The following is a 15,784-nucleotide window of genomic DNA, read 5'->3' as shown; positions in this document are numbered from 1 at the left end:
GTGTTGAATAATTTGATGGTAAAGAGAAAAGATGATGCGGAAGATTAAAAAAGAAAAAAAGTATGGTGTTGAATTATGTAAACCATTGTACATGGTCGTTTTAGATTTATGGGAGTCAAATAATTTAAATATATAGCAATAAATAGTAATTAATTATTCACCATATACTCTATTGACTGAGATCAAAATTATAATCAAATTGATTTATGTTGATCTTTCATAAGAAAGAAATATATGTTTCCAATTAATGGTAAAAATCTATAAATAGTGATGGATAACTCATAAGTAAAATACTTCAAAAAGAATTAAACATACACATACCAACAACATAATAAGAGAGATGGAGAAGAAGTGTATGAGTATGTTCTTGGTGATGATTTTGATGACATTGACGATGATGCCACTAACGGCAGTGGGTGAACCATATGACGCTTGTGTACGCAGATGCATAAGCTCATGCGAAATATTCTATAGGGAAGTCGATAAATGCATTCACGATTGTATTGGTATCAAATGCCACAAATCAAACGTACTCCCTCGGTATGTATAATATTCATGTCTCATTTGTATTTGTGTTTGTAATGTATATGCATGTGTGTATGTTGACATGGTTTCTTTTGGTGGCAATGAATTTGCAGGATGGCGGCTAAAGGGATGTTTCAAGAAATCCATACATAGACATGTTATTAATACACAAAATACTTCAGTTTTTCGTGTGTGGTACATTATATGAATTTATGAATAATAAAACTACGTCGTCATTTCAAAATTCTCTTGTTCTCAAAAGCATTTTATGTTGCTCACTTTCAAATCTTCTCTCATTAACATATCATCGTCTTATCTATTATTCTTAACACCAAAAATTATTTTCGTTTAAGATAATAATTCACACCACCATTTATCTTTTGGCATTAACAAACAAAAGTCAAAATAATTCTAACGCATATAAATTTGCTGTCAAGACTGAGTCTATTCAAATATAAGCATTGCTCCATCTGAGGTCTTAGGCTATCCAAACACACTTGTGTCTGGTCTAATGATGATAATGTTTCTTTGGAATCAACGTTCTGCCAACCAAACTGATCGATATATGGAGTTGCTTGATAAAAATTAGTTTCGAAAAATTCCATAGCTGTTGGATGAGAAATGCTATCTTTATTAAAGTCATTCCATAATTTATTCAAAACTATGTAAAATTAGTGACTGATATACATACTAACACAAGAACAACACAAGTATTTTCTAATCTGATTTAGAATAGAAAATAAAAGATAGTTAAGGTTACAACCTAATCAAATAGTGGTAGTTTGATTGATTGGAATAAGATGTAAATCTATCAGTCATGTATTGAAATTTTGTCAAAAAATCATTCTTTTCATTTGGTTAGACAAAAATGAAACCGTGTCTTAGGTTCCATCATAATAGAATTGGATTCCAAGTCAATATTATACATTTGAAAGATTAATTGAGCTTCTGCCAGACTTTTCCAATCATAAAACCAAACTTAACAATTCATCCATTGTTTAAACAGGTTCATAATACCCAGTTTCAACTCTAGATCTTTAGCTTTATTCTATTCTTACAATTCTATAATATATACTTTAGCTTATAATCAATATTAGTTTGAAGAAGTTTGTTAAAATATTGACTTTTGATTGGAAATTGTTTCCGTTGACAATAAAAAATACCGGATTTTTTTTTCTATCACATTATATACCTAAAAACAAGAATACACCTAGTTGATTTACAGGAATGTAAAATAAATAGTTAACGTACGTAATCTCCCTTTTTGTTTGTTAAAATAATTAAAAGATTCTATTAGACCATGTACAATACTACAATGGGGGTTAAATATGATGAAATGAGGTTGTTGAATTTGGAAAGAAGATGAGGTGGATTCTTACAAGTTGAATTGGTTCAACTTGTTGAAATAAAAGAAAAATGGTCCACATTGCCATGTGTTTAATTTTTATTTGTTATCTCAATTTTTATGATATTAATTTCACTTAATTATTAAAACTAAATTACGTAATAGCATACTATTTTTATAAAAATAAAAAAATATCAAAATTTATAATTTTTATATTTTATAAATAAAGACTAGTCTGTTTTATTTGAATACATAATATTTTATTTTTATGTTTGTTTTATTGGTTTATAATCCACTATTTTAGTGTTTTAAATTTTTATTTAGTAGTATTAATTTTAGTATTAATTTTTAAAATTTATTTTAAAATACATAAAATATAAAATAATATAATTAAATTATGTTATTTTAGTCAATTAAAATAAAATATTATTAATATGTAGTTATTAAAATCTAAAAACAAAAATATGACTTACTAATGGTGGGGTAGGGTGTTGAATTTGATTAAACAAAACTATTGTAGATGTTTAAAATGAAGTTTGTGTTGAGTAATTAGATGGAAGAGAAAAAATATAATGTGGATGATTAAAAAAGAAAAAAAAAGTAGGGTGTTGAATTATGTAAACCATTACACATGGTCGTAGTAGATTTATGGTAGTCAAATAATTTAATAAATAGCAATAAATAGTAATTAATTTTCATCATATACTCTATTGACCGAGATAAAAATTATAATCAAATTGATTTCTGTTGATCTTTCATAAGAAAGAAATATATGTTTCCAAAAATTTTAATGGTGAAAATCTATAAATAGTGATGGATAACTCATAAGTAAAATAGTTAAAAAAAAATTAAACATCCACATACAAACCACGTAATAAGAGAGATGGAGAAGAAGTGTATTAGTATGTTCTTTGTGATGATTGTGATGGCATTGACGATGAAGCCACTAACGGCAGTGGGTGAACCATATGACGCTTGTGTACGCAGATGCATAAGCTCGTGCGAAATATTCTATAGAGAAGTCGATAAATGCATTCACGATTGTATTGGTATCAAATGCCACAAATCAAACGTACTTCCACGGTATGTATAATATTCATGTTTCATTTGTATGTGCATTTGTAATGCATATGCATGTGTGTATGTTGACATGGTTTCTTTTGGTGTCAATGAATTTGTAGGATGGCAACTAAAGGGATGTTTCAAGAAATCCATACATAGACATGTTATTAATACACATAATACTTCAGTTTTTCTTGTGTGGTACATTATATGAATTCTGAATAATAAAATTATGTGTCATCATTTTAGAATTATCTTGATCTCAAAAGCATTTTATGTTGCTCACTTTCAAATCTTCTCTCATTACCATATCATCATCTGATCTATTATTTTTAACACCAAACATTATTTTTGTCTAAGATAATAATTCACATCACCATTTAACTTTTGGCATTAACGAACAAAAGTCAAAATTATTCTACGCATATAAATTTGCTATCAAGACTAATTCTATATTCAAATATAAGCATTGCTCTATTTGATATCAAAGGCAATCCAAACACACTTGTGTCTGGTCTAATGATAATAACGCTTCTTTAGAATAAATGTTTTGCCGACCAAACTGATCACTATATGGAGTTACTTGATAAAAAAATAGTTTCAGAAAATTCTATCACTGCTAGATGAGAAATACTATATTTATTAAAGTCATTCCATAATTTGTTCAAAACCATGTAAAACTAGTTATTGATAAACATATAACATAAGAACAACACAAGTATTTTCTACCATGATTTAGCATAGAAATAAAAGATAGTTAAGGTTACAACATAATCAAATAATGGTAGTTTGGTGGTAAAGATTGATTTAGAATAATATTTAAATTTATCAGTCATGTATTCAAAAACTAATTCCTTAGATCTCTATCTTTATTATATTCGTACAATTCTGTAACAAATAATGTAGCTTATATCCTTAGATCTCTATCTTTATTATATTCGTACAATCACTAGAAAATATTCTAAATATATGATATGAACTGGTTATATTGAACAACTGACATGGAAGAATTTAGCTTCGTCACTCTTATATTTTTCCATTGAGATACAATCAATGCGATTGATGAATCGAGTTAGTAACAATAATTATTAACGGCCTAAGAAATTTGTGTTTAAAAATGTTTAAAAACGGCCTAAAAAGAAAATGCTATTACAAGAATAAGATTTTTTGGGACAACCGATTCATTCATTACTAGTTGAAAGGAACTACAATCTGAGAGGGGCGTTAAGAGCCCCCTTAAACCAAAGGTCTGCTTGTACATTACTGGGCGGCGAGATATAATTAAAGGTGATAGAGGTGAAACAGTTAGCAATACCATTGATACCCTGAAATGATTCAAAGGCTTCCTTGATCATGTTTCTTCTGGAGATTGCTCCGATAAGAACATTAGTGTCTGATTTCAGCTGGATTTGATTCCAGTTCTTGTCCAGAGCTTTTGTAAGCGCTGTCCTGATGATACAATCATACAAAGCTCTCTGAAGTGTTTCCCTGTAGATGGACTGTGCATGTGTGATTGGTGAAACCCCATCCCAGTCCTGCCAGTTTCGTGAAAAAATAAACAAAACAAAAACTAAAGTTGATGACTAAACATTTCAGAAATTTCTACTAACGACAAAAGTTTGATAATTATTCTTTTTACTCGAGATAAAAACTGTATTTAATTGTATTTTTGATTAATTAATATTTAAGTGTACCTTCAAATCCATTATTGACATGACATATATAATTACCAAAGGTACATTGAAAATATTTGTTTTTGTTAGAGGATCTCCAACTCTATTCAGTTCTTCCTCTAAAATAGAAATTTACTCCAACTTCACTCCATTTTAATTTCAAAGTAGGTTTACCCCATAGATAGAGTAATGCATTTTTTGTCTGTTCATTAGTTTATTTATTATTCTAACATAGAGTTGGGTTGGAGTAAAACTCAACTCCATTATGGAGTTACTTCATTTTGAAGAAAATAATGAGATTTTACATTAGAGATGCTTTTAGACTAATCAACACCATACTTTTCATCTTTTAAAACTCCACAACATTTTTTTTTCTTTCGCCTCATCATTTAATACATCCAAATTTTACACACTATAATAATTTTGGATAATGAAAATCAACATTATATTTTTCTATATCCAAATTAAATAATTTGGTCTTTGTTTTTGTTGTCTTTGTTTTTGTCGTTGTTTTTGTTGGTAGCAGCCATAGTGATTTGTGTTTCACATCGGTTTTTAGCTTAATAGCCACATTAGCAGCGCTTAGGATGATTTTAGGTGAAGCCTATTCCCTGTGGCGGATTGTAAGAAGGAGCTGGTTGAAGGTTTGGACCTATCGCAATTCATCACCATTTTGTTTGCTTCTAATATATTAGCAAGAAGTCGGCATGATGAATATGAATAATTTTGATGAATCTTCCCCTTTTTGTAGCGCCAAATGGTCAGAGATAGGATTTACAGAAATTGAAACTTGACCAATAAATAAGCTTGAAGTAGAAAGATTAAGCTACAATTAACTAAAGAAAATGGATGTTTTATTGATGATATTGAAGATGCATACAAGGGATGGCATACAAGGGATGCTTACTAACTATGGAGATTGTATGTGATTAGAGTATTGTTTAGCTATCGAGAGTTCGGATCCCTTGTCTTTGGCTCCTCCTTTTCCCTTTATAGGTCTTCTAGGTGGACATATCGGTGATGTGATCTCCTGCGTGGACCGTGTGCTTTAATGATGGCTTTTAATAGTCTCGAGTTCTTTACGTTTTCAGTTGACCCTTCTAAGTTCGGCATGTTTTAGTTCTTTAGCCCTGGTGGGTTTTGACCTTTGTGGGTCTTTGTTTCCTCATGGGCCTTGGTGATCAAATCTGGGCTACATCGCTTTCAGGTCAGGATCTCAAATCGGGTCTGGAGCTGGATGAAACCGGACTCCAAACTCCAACATTGATTGTAAATATGTTTTCTCTGTAACTACGAAAATAGGTTTAACTGAACTGTGCATTGTTTACAATTTGGTCAGCCGTCTAACCACGCATCCTTGAAACCACATTATCTAAATCTGACTCTTTGTTTTGTTTTGCTTCAGATCAGTTTGCTTCCGTTCTGAGAGCTTTGAGACGGAAACGTGGGTAAAGTTTTTTTTAATTAATCAAAAGAATAGATCTAATCATAAATATGGTAAGGAAGATGTAACATAATAAACCCTAAAAAGTATGGACCATAATGGCAACATGTGGTTTAACTGTCACATTAACAAGTTGTTAAAGTACTTACTGACTGTATTTAGATCAACTAGTCAAATTTTTTTCTCGTTCTTAAAGTTTTTTTTTTTTTTGTTCTTAAAGTTCACTTTTGAGTCTATCAGGCTAATTAAGAATTCACCACCAAAATAAAAACACATATGGATATTGTCACATGACAAAATCCTTAAAAGACTCAATTTTAGAACCTACAAAGAAATGTAAATCTCACAAAGTGATTCTCTCCAGCGGTGTACCATCTTTTGGGGTTAATCTCCAATTATTGCATACTCTTTTGTTGGGTAACTTGTTCTTAAAAGATTTTAAAGTTAATAACTACATAAATGTATATATATATGTATATATAGGGGAAACCATATCCAATTTGTTTGTATACAATAAGTCATCAAAAATCAAGAATAACAATAAATCATGATTAAAGAAAAGTCCCATAAATCTAGCCTTGTTACAAAAAAAGTCTCGTAAACTAGAAGCATAGTCTACATTCGAGTTTGTCCTAGCCGTTAAGAGATAAATAATATTTTGTTTGCGCAACCAGTATAAATTGTTTCTATGTCAGCCAAAAATGAAGTCTTGTAAGTTGATTCATTTCTACATATTCTATTGATTTTGTAGAACTGTTTCTCTTGCTGTTATCTGTTAATGTTTTTTGTTAACCAGTACGGTGAATGAACTCTGTAGAATAAACCTTTTTTTTTTTGAGAAAATAATTAAACCATTTGTTTGTACTACAGAAAAAACCATATTGACAACTATGGTAAATAATTAAATACATTAATATATATATATATATATGTGTGTTTCAAAAATCCATTTTGACACCTATGGGTAAATCATAATATTTATTGGTAAATCTTACGGTAGTCAACTTATATATATGTTTCAAGAAGTGATTAGCCCTGAAATGTAAGCTATAACTGTAAAATATTAAGCAGAGAATTTTGGATCTGGTTGCAACTTAGATATATACAATAAATATTAAATATTAATATTTTTCTTACAACAAATCTCATATATCTTGTTTTCAAGTTAACTTCTTATCATATTTCATTGCCTAAGTGGTCTATGGTCAGCAGGTCATTAGATCCTGGGTTTTTTTTTTTTTTACAATGAACGGCTATTCTATTACTCCAATTTGAGGTGGTCTAGGTAACCAGACCAGAATAAAACAAGCAATATAACAAAACTTCCTATGAAAAAATCTAGCAATCTTAGATAAAGAATCTGAAATTCCATTTTGTGCCTTTGGAATATGAGATATTTTGAAATCTGGAAAGCATATCTGCAGCGTTTTTATGGCTTCCAGTTCTGTTGCAAAACTTGGCCAAGCTTGAGGCTCCTTTATCATCGCGATCAGATCCTTGCAATCTGTCTCAAAACTCTTACATGACAAATGATGTAGTATGCTCTTCATTACCCATCGTAGTACTTCTATTTCCGAATGTAAAATAGTCTCTCGTCTCCTTAAGTTTCTCGTTCTCATGAGCTGAATCTTTCTAAAACTAACATTTCAAACCCAACCACAACCATTGAATTGTGCTGTGGAAGTCCATGAACCACCCACCATGCATATATTATCTAGGCTTATGACTTGGAGTTCTTCGCTACTATGTTCTTGTGGAGCTGGAGTGACCATCTCATTTGCATTAAACTAGGCTTGACATTCATTTTCTACATATCAGACTAGTTTCAAAGGATCCCTGTCATTCTTTCTAAAGAGTTTGCCATTCACCTTCCAGATATACCAGATTATCCAGGGATCATGTCCAGTTCTGGTTCAACAATGCTATTCTTTCTGCGAAATAAATTATTGACAATATTTATATAAAATGTTGAAAAACCAAGTGTTTATCTACCAATAAAGATGCGGTATTATAAAACGGTCTAAAGCCTCGAAGAAAAATATGAGGTATATATGTACAAGCCAGCAAGATAAAGCATGTCTTGTCTCCAACGCAACAACAGCCATACGTTCTCTTATGTCTTACTGTATATTTTTTATATAACAAGTTTAACCAGTTTTTACCACAATACAGCCTGAAATCATGTATGGCCCATAACAATTATCTATGAACTATTAAAATTTAAAAATCTTAATACGACCCCTTTGGGAAAATGTGAGAAACAAAAGCTGAAGGTAAAGAGTTCACCAGTAGTCATGTGAACCGAAACTGAAGTTAAGTGTTTATCAACACATCCTATGAGTATTAGAGATCACTTTTTTCCACATTACCAAAAAAAAAAACACTTTCAAAAGTATAAAGTATAGATATCCCGTCTTCCAACAACTACAAAAATAAAGTAGTCATCTACATCATACCATAATCAAATTAATCACCCCTATATTCCAAACCACACACAAATACATGCATTTAGATATCTTTTTCTTAGTTTTTTTTCTTTTCAAATATCTTTAATCATACCTAATCTTCTTTATTATTCCCAACATTTGATTTGAGATATGTATTTTCAAAAAGATATAATATGTTTTTCTTTTAGATAAATCTTGTATATATATATCCGTTAAATGATTTCACTAATAAATTTTCTATTGATCTTAAATATGAATCAAATTTCACTGAAGACAACAATTTTGTAACGCATCTAATTTGCCTTGCATATTTTTTTTCAGTTCACATCAAAATATTCGAATATGTATTGTCAGCCTATTGGTTAATTGTTTTTTTTTTTGCTTAAAATTTGGCCTATTGGTTAATTTTTAACTCACAATTAAAATAATCTCTTTTTAGAGTATTTTAAATAGAATTAGAATGTAGACATAATCATGATGAACATGACCCACAATTCCAATTACACATAAACTAGAACTCTTTTTTATCAACGTTAACAGACATCTCATTCAAAATTATGTCTATAATGTGACTTAACATTCAACATGAAAATCACAAACAGAGCGGAAACAGAAACAGAAACAGAAACAGAAAAAAATAAGAAAAGACAGAACAAACAAACACAAAACCAAACAAGAGAATCAAGAATCTGCAGAGCTTTGTGTTGCAGCAACAAAGCGAGACTCAGCATTTCGTCTTCTTCTTCTTCTTCGGTGGAATTGGACAGGCATTCTAATTTCTCAGATCAGCACTGTTCGCTCTCTAGCCTAACACACTACATGGTTCAGGAGAAGCTAGAGCAGATGATCAGAGAGACACAAGAAGCCACACACCAAGAGAAGTTAAGAGAACAAATGATGAGGAGGAGGAGAAGAAGAAGCAAGAGTAGCATCAGTAACACTAAGTTCATAGTGATGATGGCAATGGAGAAATGTTCTTATGATCCAAGAGCGGATTTCAGAGAATCCATGGTCGAAATGATTGTTGCAAACAAGATCAGAGAAGCAGATGAACTTAGAAGCCTCTTGGAGTACTATCTATCAATGAATCCTCGCGAATATCGGTCTGCCATTCTCGAGATCTTCTACGAGGTTTGTGCTGATTTGTTCTTGTGTTCGTAACTAAAAGAGTACAAAGATCACTTGTTTCTTTCAGTTGTTTGTGTAAGAAGATACATCGGTTTTGTAACGAACCGGTTTTCTAAGTAATAAATAGACTGAATGGTACACCTTTGTAAACTCGAACCGGACCAAACCAGAATGTTGAGAACCGTGATCCGAAGTTCTGAACTGAGCATATATATACATCTGACAACTTTACCACATTTGAATAAGTGCTTAGTGTTGGTATAGCAAAACTCTTAACCAGGCGGTTTAATTACGTATCGATATGTATATATATATATTCCATGAGTTACATCCATTTACAACTCTCCAACGAGTAAAGTATATAACAGTTACAACACTATTAAGCACAGACTTATGGTTCTATATAAGTTACTATACGGATGTGATGTGAGTAGTAACGATGACTTAAGGGTTTAAGAGAGAGCTTCCTTCTCTGATGAGCACAAAGACGCTTCCACCATCGCCTCTAGAGATCCGAAGGTCTTTGTCGAGATAAGTGGTGAGCAGCCACGACTGTGCACTGTCTCCAGGCAAAGAGAATTTCAACGGTGGCTGGCTTGAAATGGTTCTAGCCACTGAAGAAGCCGTGTCTTGGACCGATGTGAGTAGCCCTCTGATGGGGTTGAGATCGATTTTCTGACCGAGAACCTCGACGAACTCCGGGATTTCAATCGAATCCGTTAGTTGTGGAGTTCCGATAACGCCTTGCTCAAACTTGACCTACAAGCAAACAAAAGCCATCAGTTAGGTTACGCAAAACGAAAATTGGACATCTGTTGTTTTAGGTTGTTATCGATGAATGATGATTAACCTGGACGCGTTTAGGACTTCGGACTTCGAATTTAGCGTTGGTGCTAAGCGATGTTGTTGCAAGTGGACCAGCGAACCGGACAGAGTTGTGTACGGTGAAGCTGTCGGAATCAATGGTTTGTGAGATCTCATCCACTTTAACCAACGGTGAGATTCTGCGTGAGAGCAATGGGAACAGGCCAACAAACGATGTATAGCTGCAATAAGAAGATTAAGTTCTTCATTCATAACGATGAGATAACGCACAGCTACGACTTTAACAGCTACAAATAAACAAAAAAAAAAATACTCATCCAATTTTTAATCCATAATTATTTAAACCCGCATAAATCTCAGTACAGGCCCTCACACTAATCCAGTTTAATAAATAAATCACGGACTGTGGACGAAGATGAATATTACTCCCTCCGTTCTTTAACTATAAACTTTTAAGAAAAAAAATTTGTTTCAGAAATATGTATTATTTATGTTTTCTATGAAAAAATTGTAAACTTCAAGAAAATTAATTAACTTTATTGAATGACTATTGGTTAAAAGTTATTGAAAATTGAAAATTACAGAGAAAACGATATATTATATTATGGTAGTTTAATGTGTTTTTTTAGTATGTATGAAAATAATAAAAAGTATATATCTGTGGAACAGATGGATATTTCATTCATTGTAACACCTATGAGATTGGACAATCATAAGTTTATTATAGCCATTAGTGGGGTGATAATCTTATGAGAATTTCACCTAACAATTTTATCCCGAACTATATAACTAATTTTTAATCATCTCCCTGGTTCGTATAAGGAAAAGTGAGATAATAGAATATAAACTTACACGAGAATCCATTTGCCGTTGAGGAGAAACAGAGCCTCGTTAGGAGCAGGGTTAGGGTTCTTGGACTCGAGCTGCGTTATCAGCTCACTGATCTCCGCTCTCGTCTCGCTCGATGCGCTTAGACCTCGATCTGTTCCGTACAGAGAACCCGCTAGCACTCTCTTAAGCCGCTCCGTCTCCTCCGCGGACTCGATGGCTTCTTCTGCCACTTTCTCCGCCACCGATGAGTTCAATCCTATCTCGGGGCCCCACTCGTCGTCAACGTCACTGCCTCGGCCCATGGAGTCCGGACCCCACTCGTCATTGACGTCACTGGCTCGGATCTTGAAATCGTGCCGATGAACAGCGATTCGCCGATTGATTGGATTGATGGGTAACAGAATCGGAGATTTTGATTGGAATGTAGAAGTCGTTGAGCTGGTGACTAGGGTTTTGCAGGTGAATTGGCTGAACAAAGGTACCCTCGTCGCCATTTTTGTTTCTAAACTATTCTGAGAAACAAACTCAAACCTCACAGAAATTTATTTTTTTTATTTTTTTCTAAGCCGTTTTCTTATAATGCGTTCGAGCGTAGACGTTAAATGACTTATATACCCCTTTTCATAAAAATTGAACAACCAAGGATGGATGTATTGTGTGGTTAAGGTAACCGTCAGGGACTCGACATGGTCTCTCGTGTGAGGCAAGGATTGTTTTCTGTTACGGATTTTGATATTTTGCCGAGATTGCTGAAAATCTATAAATTTGTGGAAATAACTTTTTGTAGAAAAGAAATAATTTTAGAGTATTTTGGATTTTTGTCTCATTATTTGTGTGGGAGATAATTTGTTTGGTTTGGGAAACACCATGCAAATAGCATGTTGGATTTAGAAGCTTCCAGACAGTATTTGTTGGACGAATATTTTGTTTTAGTTTTTTTTTTTATTATTATTGAAGTTGGATTTTTAAAATTTAGTTGTTATTTATTTTATATTTTTTCGAAAATTATAAATTATTAAATTTTTCTTTATATTTTACTCATAAAGCTTAAATTCCACATACAATATATAACCATGTCATTCTTAAGTTTTCTTTAACAAAAAAAAACATGCATACACACAAAAACCCAGCAAATAAAACAACAAAGTTTGATTTTTTTTGGTAAAACTATGAATAATAACCATTGCTAAACAAATCAGGGCATAACCCATACTTTTTACATGCAAGTACTAAAACATGAAGTTTAGTGGCATCACAAAACTTCTCAAAAGTTTAAAACCTGAAAAAAATATTGCACAAGTGAAATTCGCTCTAAATTCTTTCTACTTATGTGTGGGATCAGTTTTACTTCATTTTTGAACTTAAAATTATTAAGTAACAGATTAGCCATAAGCTTTATATCAAGCCCAATAAAGGAGAACATATCATGGTAATTATGTTCTCTATGTCAGCTTGGTTTGTACTAGATCATCTCCAATGATTTTTTTTTATAATAGAGTTGGTTCAACTCCAATCCCTTATATATTAAAGGAGAAACATTATAATAAATGCATTCACACTATAATAGACACGTAACAGCCTCACAAATTGATAATAGGTATGCTAACGCGTTCACACTATAATCATAAACTAGGATAAGACTTGCCTCTTGTGCGGGGTAAATTTATATGAAAATTATTTAAGAAATATCGTATAGAAAAAAAAATATATTATTGATCGAATTAATATATTTGACTCTTAAAAAAATTTTTAAACCTTTTTTTGTTAATTACATAATTTGTTTACTAATGAACTGATTTCATTTTTAAAAATATTTTAGGTCAAAAAGTTATTTATCGCATAAAAACCTAACTTTTAGGTCGAAGAATCTCATGCCTACTATTTGGTTACAATGAAACTATGTCAGCTCGGTTTTATATCATGATTTAACAATTTAAAAGTTAATTATCGTTATGAGGAGTTTACGTTCACGTGCCAATCCTATCTATCTTCGATATTTTTCTCATTTTGTGTTATTTTTTTATTGCTCGATATAAATATTGATTTTTCAGTTTATTCTCATTTCTTTTTGTTCTTTTGGCCTGATATTTAAAAAATGTTTAAGATTCAAAATTATTAAAGAGATACGTACTTAGGTTAAGATATGCGCCTTGTGCAGAATAAATACTTATTTTAGATTTTTCTGCATATTATGAAATAATAAAACAATAATTATATATTAAATAACTAAGAAATCATTTATTATTATGTAATAAATTGGCTTGCACATATAAATCAAATGATCGCTCTTGTTTATTCTCAATCATTTTAGAATAAATAAATCAAAACAATCAATCTTATCTATCGTATATGATATATAATTAAATTTAAACGATATGAAGTATATATATATATATATTAACATAAACACCTATTAAAATAAAATTATTTATTTATATGATTTTATTATCATTGTATCTTATTATAGAAAAAAATTTAAACATTGATCACAGAAGTTTATGTGAGACTTTTAACAGTTTTAGTAATTTATACTCGTTTTGAAAAATTTAAAATACAACATATACAAAAAAATCTAAATTTTTAATATATGATTAATGTAATTGTGTAATTTATTTTAATAGTAAGGAATTAAATAAAAATGATAGAAAGCATACATATTATTAGCAATTCTTCATTATTTAAAATCATTAATTACTATATATATATCATAATTTCATTAGGTAATTCCGTAGGTTTTATTTAAGGAAATAATATATAAGAAATAGCCACCTTGCTTTTTTAATATCATATGATATCATATAGTTGGTATTAAATGTTTCTAGTGAGATATAAAAATCGAATTGGATCAACATGTTTTTCAATTTCAATGTGAGGCTGACACATATGATTAATTAACTACCTAATTGATTGACACATAAGCAATGAATATTTTTTAATTATTACAAAATTGAGGTTACATCTTTTCAAATGTTCCTCAATTAATATATAGGGGATGTGTTCACACTATATACTTTGGATTTTTTGGTTCAAATCAAAACAAATAACGAATCAATAGCTAAACTATGTATATATATTTATATATATTATTTTTATTGTCTACGGATAAAGTTGGGCAAAATATTTATAAATTTTGATTTGATTCGTTATCTGTTTTGATTGAAACAAAAAAATATAGATATCCGTAACTCTACGAAGCAAATCAAATACTAAAATACAATATAAAAAAAAGCAAATCACAAATACCAATTTTAGGAACATATATCTAATTCGATCAGTTATATGCATATATATATATATATATATGTATATGTTATATATATTATAGTTTATATAAGTTTTACAATATTTTTATGAATTAAATTTATTATATTAGGTATTAAAATTTAAAAAGTTAAATAATATTTTATTTTTGTAATAAAATGTTTTCATTAAATTTTTCAATTATTTTTAAAACTTTTATTTTATTTACTGATCAAATCGGATATTCTTTAAAATTCTAAATTATTTCATATATCAGAGTCACTGACTATCCAGGTGGCTAAAGATTGAATCGACATGAATGCCTCCAAATACCCGGATATTCGGTCTGTTCCCACGTCTATTTACGGATACAATTTATTTTCTTTATAAGAAATAAATTCACTAATGTCAAAGTCTTTTTAATTTTTAATTAATTTAACTTTTATCTTTCATGTATTATTTTGAACAAAAATGTCATTTAATATTAATTAACAATATCTTTATATATTTGTTAACTATTTTTATATACTTTAACATACACATACATGTGCACCTTGATGTGAGCACCTTGTAACTAATTATTTACCACGACTGAAGTATTTTTTTGTTTTTGGAAGTTAGAATTTTTTTTTCTTAATGCTTCTTTCACTACCGACCAAATTGTAGTGAAATGATTTATCTTAATAATTTTTTTTTTCTTGAACTATTATCCGTTTACAAACTATGATATGAAACATTGGTTCGACATGGCGACTATCTAAATTCATAACATGAAAATAAGCAAATAATATTAATTTTTGGTTTTTACCGAAAAACTAAAAAATCAAACATTCTAACCGAAAAAACCAAAATATATATTAATTTAAAATAATAGTTATATTTTAGGAGATTAAAAACCGAACCGATATCCAGATTAAACAGATTTAATGTGTTTTTATTAAAAATAACAAAACTAATAATCACATCCCGTGCAAGACGCGGATTATTACCTAGTACTACTCTATTTAAAGTGAAAATTAGAATGACGAACACAAAAATGAGTAATTCTATTATAAAATGAAAAATAAAACTGGATTAAAATTCTTTTTATTCTAAATCTATTTTTAAGTGAAAAATAAAGAGGAGCTGAAGATGCTCTTACAGCAAAAAGAAACAACGAACTTTGGCTGGATACAAAATGGAAGAAGTACAACGCACAAGAACCTTAACCCTAAAACAAAAAGTGAAAATAGAGTAAGGTTACCGAGATGAGCAAACTAATTTA

At 30.4% G+C, this 15,784-nt stretch overlaps 2 protein-coding genes across 2 annotated transcripts; one reads left to right on the top strand and one right to left on the bottom strand.

Annotated features, from left to right (window-relative positions):
* Nucleotides 1-7,332: 7,332 nt before the first annotated feature.
* On the top strand, nucleotides 7,333-9,750 carry LOC111205790 (probable transcription repressor OFP9). The gene has a single exon (XM_048750999.1). It carries the CDS (start codon nucleotides 9,082-9,084, stop codon nucleotides 9,655-9,657), a length of 576 nt encoding a protein of 191 aa, XP_048606956.1. The 5' UTR covers nucleotides 7,333-9,081; the 3' UTR covers nucleotides 9,658-9,750.
* Nucleotides 9,751-9,908: 158 nt separating this feature from the next.
* On the bottom strand, nucleotides 9,909-12,009 carry LOC111205459 (plastid lipid-associated protein 1, chloroplastic). Its single transcript, XM_022701302.2, has 3 exons — nucleotides 11,302-12,009; nucleotides 10,475-10,670; nucleotides 9,909-10,383 (listed from the first exon to the last, which is right to left on the bottom strand). The coding sequence occupies exons 1-3, from the start codon at nucleotides 11,772-11,774 to the stop codon at nucleotides 10,069-10,071; spliced, it is 984 nt and encodes a 327-aa protein (XP_022557023.1). The 5' UTR covers nucleotides 11,775-12,009; the 3' UTR covers nucleotides 9,909-10,068.
* Nucleotides 12,010-15,784: the final 3,775 nt, after the last annotated feature.

This window comes from Brassica napus, chromosome C3 (assembly GCF_020379485.1).
Source record: "Brassica napus cultivar Da-Ae chromosome C3, Da-Ae, whole genome shotgun sequence".
Classification (NCBI taxonomy): Eukaryota; Viridiplantae; Streptophyta; class Magnoliopsida; order Brassicales; family Brassicaceae; genus Brassica; species Brassica napus.
The sequence above is the reverse complement of the archived record's forward strand: the minus strand, read 5'-3'. Positions and strand labels throughout refer to the sequence as shown.

Bases quoted from the DNA above. Each gene is read 5' to 3' on its own strand.
- LOC111205790 (XM_048750999.1), top strand. From the start codon at position 9,082: ATGAAAATCACAAACAGAGCGGAAACAGAAACAGAAACAGAAACAGAA.
- LOC111205459 (XM_022701302.2), bottom strand. From the start codon at position 11,774: ATGGCGACGAGGGTACCTTTGTTCAGCCAATTCACCTGCAAAACCCTA. The intron at 10,671-11,301 runs GTAAGTTTATAT...TTCTTATTGCAG, and splicing joins AACGGCAAATGGATTCTCGT to CTATACATCGTTTGTTGGCC. The intron at 10,384-10,474 runs GTTAATCATCAT...GTTTGCTTGTAG, and splicing joins GAAGTCCTAAACGCGTCCAG to GTCAAGTTTGAGCAAGGCGT.